Here is a 12384-nt window from a genome sequence, read left to right on the forward strand (position 1 = left end):
ATATGAATGATGAAATAGTCTTGAAACTGTTTAAAACAATAACCCTCAGTACAAGCTAAAGACACACTGCTATAACCTATCACTGTTTTTCATCAAGTTAGACTGTGATATGAAACCGGTGCACTACAGTATAAGTGTATCATAGCCTCTTGAAAAGCTATCAGCCACTGTAAACAAATGGAGTGTGTTGTAATGATAGATATATGCAAGCTAACATAGTACTCCCTTCACTTACTCACAGCTTTACAAACTTGCACTAATTTGTACAACTTCTAACAACAATGTACGGTCTTCAGTCATCTTTCGTAATCCTTCTCTATCCATTTCCATAATGCTAAAGTAGCTTATCACGAAAACTTTCTTTATAATCTTTCACAAAATAATTCTTGAGAATATTTAATGCTTCATAAAACTGGTGATGACAGACTAAGATTACAAAATTTAGTCTCTCAAAAAAGAGAAGGAAACCCGAGATGTGAATTAACAAAGCAGCAGCAGCTTCGTGCACTAACTGGAAAGAGAAGAAACATTCGTGAAGACATTTTAAAAGGTCTATAAGAAAATGAGAACTCAGTGACTTGAAATTAACTGGAATATAAGACACGGCTGAGTACTAAATGTATTATTCCATGAACATTAAAAATAAAGATGCAGTGAAAATTACAATAAATGATGCCATAAAGGATACCGTGAAGGTTGCCATGAATGATACCATGAAGGTTGCCATGAAGGGTGCCATCAATAATACCATGAAAAATACCATGAAGATTGCCATGAATGATGCCATAAAGATAACCATGAAGGATGCCATTAAGGCTGCCATAAAGATTGCCATGGAAGTTGTAATGAAAGACAACTGCTAAAGTTACCATGATAGATGACAAAAGTTGCCAGGAAGAGGAAGTAAACTTTATACTTCAAGTCAAAATATGACATTGAGTAAATATAAAAGGCACTTTCCAATCCGAGCCACTCAGTTGCCTAGTACGGCAAGAGCGGCCATATCCGCTAGACAAGAACCATGACAGTCAGTCAGGCAGATGACATGGTTAACATGGTTGTTACATTAAATTAGTTAGAGAAGCTCAACCCTGCCTGAAATGACTTAACATGTACATTTTAAAAAATATCACACAATCATATGCGATTATTAAACAAGATCTCCAGCTAACGGCTTACTACCTGCCAGTCAACCTCGCAGATGGCACTCACTGTCACCACAACACAGTTCCCAGACCTACAGCACCTTACAGTCTTCCTCCCGCACACACAATCATGCTGGAAACAAGAGCAAGGGGAAAGAAAACGACTTATTTGGAATAACCAAATAGCACAGCTCAGAAAGGTACTTTTTTAAGTACTCAACAGCCATATTTCCAAGTTACTGCAATTGGCTTCCCCAAAATATAATCAGTACACATGAACCAAATTTAAAAATATTCATAGAAAACTAAATATAAAACCAAGGGGACTCACCTGAGAGAAGTGATGTGCTAACTGGAAGCTGATTGAGAACTAATGGGAACACAGTCGGCTCAACACTACGCACTGTCAATGCAGAAGAGGGATTTTTGGTAAATACAGTACCTATCTGCAAAGACTTGGTTGGTCCTACAAAGACTTGCTCGTATAAAAGCCTTGGGCAGATCTCAACAAAAGATGTAGCCATGTAGCATTATAATTATCAAATATGTGAATATCAAAGGTAAGCATATGGCTTACTGAATTTAACCATTCTGTGTAAGAGCCAAGGTACACAAGCTTTAGTTCAGGGAATGACAGTGTGATAGATAACGAAGTAGTAGTCAGACATAATGTGATGGGAGGACTTGAGGTAGTGTCGAATCAACATAACCGAGCATAAAGAATGGTAGACACCAGGAAAGAGGGATCAAGCCTTCATGAGAATCAAATCCCTCCAAATTGCACTATTCTCTCTCCTACCAATAAATTAGAAATCTTTAGAACAACATATTTCACAGGACCAGTGGAGAAGACGCTCGATGATTCCCGAGCATAATGTCAGAAAATTCCCGAACCTTAAGTAACTTGGCACATACCAATAGTCTTCCTGGAGGTAAAGGTTGGGGAGAGGGAAAACCCAATGAACTATGGCCAACATGTTCATATGGAACTTGGACAAGTGATAAAAGCACTGATCCCCAAATGATCAAAATCATTCGCTTATTGGTGGAGCACTTATTTTCCACAGCATAGAGATGTGAATGCACCCAAAGAAAAAACACACAGTGTTGAATGTAAAGTGTAATTACTGTATACACTTGCCCAATGTTTCTTCAGTATACATGTGGCATAGCAGGGAGGACAACTAGCAATGTGTAACAGGCTACTTGGGGAAAAGGAGACAAATCACAAGCATGACCTTTGAACACTAGTCCAAACCTATAACCTAGCATGGCAAAATACCTGCAGGTGGCCTCCACCAATACATCACTGCAGTTCATGAAAGGGCACACAAAAGAACCACCAATGGCTTCACAAACATGCAGGCTTATTGTATTTATGGAATCCAAGTGTTAATGCATGTCAAAATAAGCGAGAGTGAAGTATATAGATAAGAGATAGCAGAAAAATGCCCAACAATATGAGATTTTAGAGTAAGTGGGAAGGAACATTATGCAATAACTTGGTTATGTCAAGATGGTGATGAATGAGAGAGGGGAACACTATGCATGACTTGGTCATTTGAAGATAGTGATGAATGAGAGGGGAAAGGGAACACTATGAAAATGGATAAGAGGATTACATGGAAAGTTTCCATGAGTGAAGCAGGTGGTGTTAACAGTGGGCAGACAGTTAATACCTAGGAAGGGAAAATGAAGATTACAACTGGAAAAAACCTTGGAAGGGAATGGGTATATAGCAGGCTTGAAAGATATTGTTAAACAGGTGTCTCCTGGAGGCTTTCTTATGAGAGGCATCGTAAATATACACAGATATAAAGGTTGGTCGTGATTTAAAAGTAAGCTGTACTGAAGGCACACTTACATATTTACGTTTATATTTCTATCATCACAACATTTTCAAACTTTGTATGTTAAATTATTTGTCATGCTATACTGCCTAACACAAAACATATTCCAACACTTGGTGGGTAGTACTACCTAACACACACACACACACACACGCATGTACAAACACATGGTGGGTAGTACTGCCTAACACACAACATGTTCCAACACTTGGTGGGTAGTACTACCTAACACACAACATGTTCCAACACTTGGTGAGTAGTACTACCTAACACACACACACACACACACACACACACACACACACACACACACACACACACACACACACACACACACACACACACACACACACACACACACACACTCACACACACACACACACACACACACACACACACACGCATGTACAAACACTTGGTGGGTAGTACTGCCTAACACACAACACGTAAAAACACTTGTGCTCAAGTTCTGTGTAACTATGGAAGTACTATGATTATTAATTATTGTCAAAAATCTGTGGTTTTTTAAGTTGCATTACAAATAGTCAGGTAACGTTTTGGAATTACTAAAGAAAAAAATTGAAGTGTTTTAGGAAATGATGTATTTAATAAGTAATGTACTTAGTTTGTTACTTTCTTTTATCATTAAAATAACTTAATTTCATCTCAATAATGGGTGTATAAGGTGACTAGCAAAGCCAACAGAGATAAAATCAGCAACCATATTAGAAAGAAAGTGCAAGTACATTCCATACTGAATATAATACAGCCTTATCATCAAAATGGTAACATATTCTTCACAACGAATGTTTTTTTTTTTTCAATGCCAGTTCCTAACTAATCATATTTCACAAATACATAATTATTATTCTAAATGAGGCATTTTGAAAGAATTCATGATATGGCATTACAAATTGGTGCTACATGTCATTAATAGATTGGTTTATAACAAGTATCGGGTTTTAACATAACATCTAGCCGGTCAAGGGGCGTAGGTCAACTCTGACCCGCTCATTTACGCTGCCCATACTGATGCTTGGGAAGAAGCCACCTTTAGGCAGTGCGACTTCTCTTCGACCAATCATCTGTCCATTTCGTGTAAAGAATACCTGGAAAATAATTAAAAGATAAGTGATTTTATTAAATAAAAATAAAATTTTAACCCTTAAACCGCGCAAATCATATATATATGATTTCAGTGACAAAACCGAAACCACGCACATCATATATATATGATTTCGTGTCTAGCGCTATAATTTAAACGCCCCGTCTGGGATAGGGGCAGCTATAGTGCAGCCACGACCGATAGTTGCCAGATGCCACCTAGAAAAAATATCCAGGCCAACATTCTTGGGTGTGAGAGCTTCAGTATTGAGCAAGCCACCAAGGCTGACGCACACAGCACGAGCTCACAGCACCGCTGTTCAGCTTGTGACCACAGCATCCCCTACAAATGCCATAATATATATGATCATGCTATTATTTAGCAATGATAGTATTACAGAAGACCCCTGACTGTGATAAAACTGACCAGGATTCTGATAATAGCAGGATTGTGGTGATATTTAGCACTGTGCTCCATGGAGGGAGGAGTAATGCTGTGGGAGGGAGGGTGGTGGCGTCGTCTTCTGACTGTGTGTGGCCACCTTTTATTGACTGCACTCACCATACCAGCTTAGTGGTTCGCTATGGTGAACACAAATGTAGATACTTAAATATAACATGTGTATAGAGTGTAATAACAGCAAGAGGAGTAGGTTGGGAGCCATTTTGGTGAGGGAGGTGCGTCGTCTGCACGACTTATCATGTTGTTTACTGGTGGCCACTACGGTCTTTGGGCAGCCGTAGCTTACTTGTACAGGTTATATGTACAGGTATGGTGAATTAAAACAGGTAGATACTTATATTTAATGTGTATATAGCGTAATAACACCACAAACAATATTGTTGGAGGAGAAATAATAGTGCGTCTGGCCTTGAGGGCGGCCGCCACCAGCTGACTGTGTGAGTAGCTACGTCTTTGTGCCTTTACTCAGTATACAAGCTTAGATATACAGTTATGGTGAACAAAACATGTAAATACTTATATATAACGTCTGTATATAAAAGCAAAAACAGTACGGTGGGAGGAGAATACTTTAGTGGCAAGTCAGGTGAGGTGAGGGAGGGAGGGAGTGGCAGCCAGTGGCGGGCTGCCACTGCCACTCAGCATACCAACTTAGTGGTTCGTTGTGGTGAACACGAATGTAGATACTTATATATAACGTCTGTACATAGTGAATAAAAGCAAAAACAGTATTGTGGGAGGAGAATGTGGGTGAGTCAAGTGACTTGAAGGAGGGAGGAAGTAGCAGCCAGTGGCAGGCTGCCACTGCCACTCAGCATACCAACTTAGTGGTTCGTTATGGTGAACACGAATGTAGATACTTATATATAAAGTCTGTATATAGTGAATAAAAGCAAAAACAGTATGGTGGGAGGAGAATGTGGGCGAGTGAGGTGTTGAGGGAGTGAGTGGCAGCGAGTGGCTGGTTGGTGTGTGGCGGTCACTCCTCGTTACTTTTTGACTCATAACTGCAACTTAGTGGTTCGTTATGGTGAACAAAACATGCAAATACTAATACAAATATAACCTGTGTATATAGTGTAATAACCGACAAAGTATTTGTTCACTGTTTGATGAACATAATTGAATCAACAATATGCACACCATATTTTTGAGTACAGCGATGATTCACTCATTTTATTATACAAATATATCATACTACACACTATTGAATAATATTACAGCAAAAAACTATGAAAAATCAATCAGAGACATTGAAATACTGTAATTAGGTAATTATCTCTTTGTGGCAACTCCGGCCTGACAGCTGGAGAGCAACAGACCGTCTGGGACGCACGCTGAGTCAGCGCCTATTTTTTGCCAGACTTCCCCACCCTATAGCGGGCAATATATGCCACTTACGAGTTTTTTTTTTATTTTTTCCCATGATCAGTGTACACAAATTAACAGGTTTAAAAGAAAAAATAATTTTTTATTTTTTTGTATGCGCCTGTGGGTGACACATGCTAAATAGCCCGGCGCCATACAAGGGTTAATGAGATACTGCCAAGAGGTAATGATCCCCCTGATGCCATAACAGGTTTGAAAGTGGTCACATGGGAGTTAAAATCATATGGCATCCACGTGCAGATACCTAGAAAAAGAAAAGGGAGCTGAACCCTAAAGGTTTCTTTCTTACAGAGATAATATAATAAATTCACACCTGCACTTTTCCACCAACAGGGTGTTGATGAGGTGGTTGTATGGAGTCATCTTCCTCCTCCTCCTCCTCCTCCTCTTCATCATCGTCGTCATCTTCCTCAGAGTCAGTGGCAAGGATGTGGTTGTGGTGGTGTCGGTGAAGGTAGTGTGGTGAGAGAGGTGGTGGAAGTGCAGCTTGTTGATACTGCAGTATGTGCTCTAACAGGTCATCGCATTCCAATGGCTCGGGGCTCTCTTCTTCCATGCTTCCGCCTTCACTGTGGAACATTTGTATAAGATTTTTGTAGTAAATGTTTATGAAGTGTATACCATCTTGAGGTTATCTTGAGATGATTTCGGGGCTTAGTGTCTCCGCGGCCCGGTCCTCGACCAGGCCTCCTTTTTGTTACACCCCCCCAGGAAGCAGCCTGTAGCAGCTGTCTAACTCCCAGGTACCTATTTACTGCTAGGTAACAGGGGCATCAGGGTGAAAGAAACATTTTCCTCATTTGTCTCTGCCTCCACCGGGATCGAATCCGGGACCTCAGGACTACGAATCCGAAGCGCTGTCCATCCAGCTGTCAGGCGCCCTAAAGTGTATAGACTAACAAGCATACCAATAACACCATAGCAAGTGTATAGAATAATGCAAGTCAACACTGTCATCATCATCATCATTACCCAGTTTCTTACTCTTGAGGTGCAAGATATATTTGAAAACAAAAGATAAAACATTCAAAGTGAGACTCATCAATACAAAATAATTTCCTACACACTTCAGCCCTGCCATAATCAAGCAAAGCAAATCATATTATCATCTCTATTACTTCATACACTACAGCGACCGGCCTACTTTCCAAACCAGTAGGGCCAAACTTGGCTGAAAAACCAAGTTTGTCTGGACAACGGGATGTACCCACTGGATACGGGACAGGAACCTGACGGCTGAGTGGACAGCGTTTGGGATTCGTAGTCCTAAGGTTCTGGGTTCAATCCCTGGCGGAGGTGGAAACAAACGGGGCAGAGTTTCTTTCACCCTGCTGCCTCTGTTCACCTAGTAGAAAATAGGTACCTGGGAGTTAGACAGCTGCTACGGGCTGTTTCCTGGGGATGTGTAACAAAAAGGAGGCTTGGTCGAGGACCAGACCGCAGGGATGCTAAGCCCCGAAATCATCTCAAGATAACCTCAAGAAGAAGATACCCTCTCACCCATGAAAAAAACATTAATTGAAGTAGTCCATGGGTGAATGCCTGGAGGTGTTGTCTGGGAAAGTCGGCCAACTAATTAACAGCAACACTCCCTAAGCAGTCACTTGTGTTATCAAAGAGGGAAGGAGGATAAGAAAGGCTCTGAATTTCATGAATGAACTTCTGTCTGTCCCTCTTGGATGGATTTATTAGTCTCCAGTGAATCTCTAGTATTTTTAATTACCCTACAAGAATAGATTGAAATGTTTGTTTCTTGTGACATTAGTGTGTTGTGCAGCCCAATTTCCTGACCCTGGCTAGATCACATAGCATATCATACCTCAGGGAACAGCAGAATAAAATACTGTATGCAACCCAGAAATAAACAGATGTACTGTATATATTTAACAGAAATTAGAAAATTTTTAAGACCAAGCAAAAGAATGATTATATAATGCAAATATTTTAACCATAATGTAAATTTAAACATTCTAAAACATGTAAAGCATTATAATTTTTCAATAATACACAGTATGAATCTTTAAATATAATTTTTCAAACTATTTATTTACCTATCATAATTGGAGACGTAATCTCTTGGAAAAATTATGCCACATCCCATAACGTCTCCCTTGTGGCAACGAGGTCCAAATAAAGAACCCACAGTGCTCCCGGTGAAGACTCTCCCATCATCTGCATGATAGGCGATGCTTCCTCTGTTCCACCCTGGGTGGCGATTTTTGGGATACTCCTGAAAAGACCGGACAATACTATTAAATAGAAATGCCTCATTCATAATTGATCAAAGGAAGTTAACTATCCCTATGCCAAGCAATTCCACAATAAAAGTAAAAATGAGAATATATGTACAGGAGAAGAACACACAGGAAGAATGACAGAGTGCCATAAACAACTAGAAGTGCCCGCCGGGTCAACAAATGCTATTTATGGTGAGAAGGACTTCTGTCACCTGATAACAGAAAATTAGCCTGAGAAACCCAAGATGCAGCCATTCTTCGGTTTAAGGGCTGGGAAGGGAGACAAGTTGGGACAACAGGAGCTCAAGGCTGAACTGTTCTACGTCAGAACTAATCAATTTAAGAGACCCACAAAACTTTCCAAATTTGACAAAATGGACATCATCAAATCAAAGGAAACAAATTGTTTCCCACTGGTTCCAATCAAGACAAGAAATATGTCTGTGCACCCTCTATTCCTGATGGGTTGCATCAGGAATAGTGTGTGCATCAGAAGGGTGCTGATGGGAACCTAAGATGGATTGGGACATGCCAATAAGAATCTTGGAGCTCCAGGAAAACAAGTCATGAATGGCTTGTTTTCACTTTGTAAACCATGGACATATTGGTTATCCAGAAATATGGGTGATAACCCTCAACAACATGAGGCTTATTCTCTAGTTTAACTCTTCCTATCTCATGACACTTAATGCGTCACCAATTTTTCTCCCGAGTCCTATCTTGTGACACTATTTGAGTCTAACAATAAAATATTTGTATAAAATTCATTTTTTATCCGATCGACTTTGGGATAGTTTCAAAATGAGCGCCTTTAAATTGCACACAATTTGACACCAAAATGAAAGATGTAACATGAAACTTTATGTCAGAACACTTGAAAGATTATAAATACATTTTTGGCAAAATTTTAAAATATTTGTTAAAATTCTAATTATTGTGCTATTATTATGGGACTAGTTTTAAAATGCTCGCCTTTTGATTGCGAACAATTTGATACCTAAATGAAAGATGTAACATGAAAATTTATGTCAGAACACAGGAAAGATATAAATAATTTTGTGATGATGAGCATCCAAACTTAAAATATTTGTTAAAATTCCAGTTATTGCTCTATTATTATGGGAATAGTTTTAAAATACGCGCCTTTATATTGCGAACAATTTGATACCAAAATGAAAGACGTAAGACAAAAATTGATGTTATCAAACTGAACGAGTATACACATTAGGCCGCTGTGCGCAAATTGGTGCTCGTTCATGGGTAACTTTAGGCTTTGCTGTGGAGAGTAACGCCGGGCTTTTGGACATTACAGTATATGCATATACCCCTGCAGGGAATTTAATTGCGAACACAATGATACCAAAACGAACGACGTAGCATGAGAATTAAGGTGAGAAAACTTAAACGAGTATACACATTTCGGTGTCGCTGAGCGCTCGCCCGCATGTCGGGCGAGCGTCGGGCGAGCGTCGGGCGAGTTTGCAAACCTCTAAGTTTGCGGTGCGCATGCCAGGAGTGCGAAAGTGTTAACACTTTAGTCCGGGCATGACGCAGCATTGCGTCATCCGTTTACTGTCGGTAATCTCGGGGATGACGCAGCATTGCGTCATCCACTAAAATAATTGCCAAAAATCAGGTTTTTATCCAATTTTTTGGGGACTGTTTGGTAACTGTCAACAAGGGGAGCCGGTCGGCCGAGCGGACAGCACGCTGGACTTGTGATCCTGTGGTCCTGGGTTCGATCCCAGGCGCCGGCGAGAAACAATGGGCAAAGTTTCTTTCACCCTATGCCCCTGTTACCTAGCAGTAAAATAGGTACCTGGGTGTTAGTCAGCTGTCACGGGCTGCTTCCTGGGGGTGGAGGCCTGGTCGAGGACCGGGCCGCGGGGACACTAAAAAGCCCCGAAATCATCTCAAGATAACCTCAAGATAAGCCGAATGCAATCTGTGACTACAATACAAACATGAAAGGTGTTGATCACTTTGACCAAATGATCAAATATTATCACTTCATAAGGAAAACTCACAAATGGAAGAAGAAAATGACCATCTATTTTGTGCAAATGGCTATCTACAATGCTTATGTGATGTACAACTACTACACAAAAAATACTAAACTATAATACTACATATACTAAAATACTAAATACTAAACATTTGTGGGCAGGAATTGGGAGTGTAGCTGGAAGGCGTCTGGGCGCTCACTCGCGGTTAACGCGTGGCCCGTCTTCAACTCGTCGGCGGGTGGCGGGTGACCAGGTTTTTTATTTTATATGCTAATGTTCCTCTAGAGAATTCTATTGCGAACCCATTGATACCAAAATGAAAGACGAAATTGAGGTGACCAGAGTGAAAAGAGTGAACACATTTTATCGCTTTTGCGCGCTCTTGGGTAACTCGTTCGCACTTTCTCTGTTTGCTGCGGGTAATTAGCTGGGCTTTTGGAGTTTATATGCATTTAGTGCTGTAGAAAATTCTATTGCGAACACAATGATACCAAATTTAATCTCGTAGGACGAGAATTAAGGTGACAAAGTTGAAGAGAGTATACACTTTTCAGAATTAATGAGCGCTCCCGTGAAACTCTGGGACCCAAATCGCACAGTTGAAAGGTGGCGAGCGGGGCACGCCAAAGTGTTAAGTTTATGATCGAGCTTCGATCCTCAATTTCTCCTCGCCTCAGAGAGTCAGATTATGGTCTTGACTACAGAAAGGTCAGCATGGGTCCCAGAAGCTCGGCATGATATTAAGGTTAAGCGGTGTTAATACATAAACATTAGAAATAATATTAATCTCAAAGCAAAATACAGCATTTGGCCACACATACCTTCTTAGTCAATCCAATGGTGATGTAACCTGAACGCCCTGGATCAACAATTTCCATTTCAAAATAATGTGAAGTTGTGTTGAGTGGAGCACGGGCTTGAGCAAGGCCAACATCCACCAGACTCTTGCCTCGGCCACAGTATTCCAACATCTACCACATACACAATAGTTAACATCATATATCATCCCAACAAGATTTACAAATCATTCAATACCATTATTGATAATGATATGGGAATATATGCAATAACATTTGAGATGTATTTACAGGTTATAACACCTGAAGGCAATGCCCAACGGGTGCCTTAGTCTACATTTAATAAAGATAAATTATTTAAGAAAATAGTAAATTCATATTGCTAGTTACTATTTAAGTATGCAAAGAATAAAACATTATTTTAAAATTTCTCACCTGTCCATTTAGTCTAATATCATGAAGTCTAAGCCATTCTTCCTCCATAGAATCTACAGACATGTGTGTATCTTCATCAGGAGGCCACAGGAGCTGAGGTGATAGTCTAACAGCATCTCCGGCAGCAGCCAGACCCACACAAGGATACAAGCCTCCCGGTGGGACACGTACCATAACTGTACCAACCTACAATCAGAATTAGGAATTACTGTAGTGTATTAATGTATTGAGTTATCTGTTGCACAGCTGCAGTTATAATGTCTTTGGAATGCAGGTCTATTCACCCAAACATTATATTCATTATATTTTATCTTTTTTTACAAGACACCATCCAGAATTGCTACGTTAAACCCTTTTAGGATATAATTTGACAATCCTACACTACCTCTTAGGACTTTAATTTTTTAAAAGTATCCAAAAATAAATATATTTCAGAGCTTCAAAAAACGTAATTTAATATAGAAAAATAGACAAGGAAAAATTTTCTAATATAGGCCATAATTACACTGCCTGAACAAACATTTTGGTTTAAAAATAACAAGTTGCCATCTTGCAGTAATACAGTAAATCTATTACAGATTCTTTAATCTTCTGTGTCCTCTGTTATTTCTATTCAATTCTTTGGCATATTTTAATTGAAGTGAACAGGTCCCGCTGCATACGGCTGAACGTCTCAGAAAGTTGCCGACTTTTCTACTCCGCAATGTGATTTGCAACTTGTTGGACAAGGGCTTGGTCATAATAATATAATTTATTGACATGAGGCTGAGGAATTATCATATAGAGAAATAGTAATGCTGTAATTATTGGTCAATCTAGATCTTGGTTATCTTGAGGTTTTCTCGAGATGATTTCGGGGCTTTAGTGTCCCCGCGGCCCGGTCCTCGACCAGGCCTCCACCCCCAGGAAGCAGCCCGTGACAGCTGACTAACACCCAGGTACCTATTTTACTGCTAGG

The 12384-nt window shown here is 40.0% G+C and overlaps 2 protein-coding genes across 2 annotated transcripts in view; both read right to left on the reverse strand.

Moving 5' to 3' along the window:
* The window catches only part of LOC123746610 (putative GTP-binding protein 6), a 303861-nt gene that overhangs the window by 222353 nt on the left and 69124 nt on the right, over positions 1-12384 (reverse strand). The window lies entirely within an intron of this gene.
* The window catches only part of LOC138359274 (SPRY domain-containing protein 3-like), a 31372-nt gene continuing 22568 nt past the window's right edge, over positions 3581-12384 (reverse strand). Inside the window, 5 exon segments of the mRNA XM_069318397.1 lie at positions 3581-4104; positions 6265-6520; positions 8003-8181; positions 11016-11165; positions 11427-11612. Coding sequence (XP_069174498.1) covers positions 3970-4104; positions 6265-6520; positions 8003-8181; positions 11016-11165; positions 11427-11612 — 906 coding nt within the window. The 3' untranslated portion in view covers positions 3581-3969.

The sequence above is a fragment of the Procambarus clarkii genome, chromosome 90 (genome assembly GCF_040958095.1).
Source record: "Procambarus clarkii isolate CNS0578487 chromosome 90, FALCON_Pclarkii_2.0, whole genome shotgun sequence".
In the NCBI taxonomy this organism is placed as follows: domain Eukaryota; kingdom Metazoa; phylum Arthropoda; class Malacostraca; order Decapoda; family Cambaridae; genus Procambarus; species Procambarus clarkii.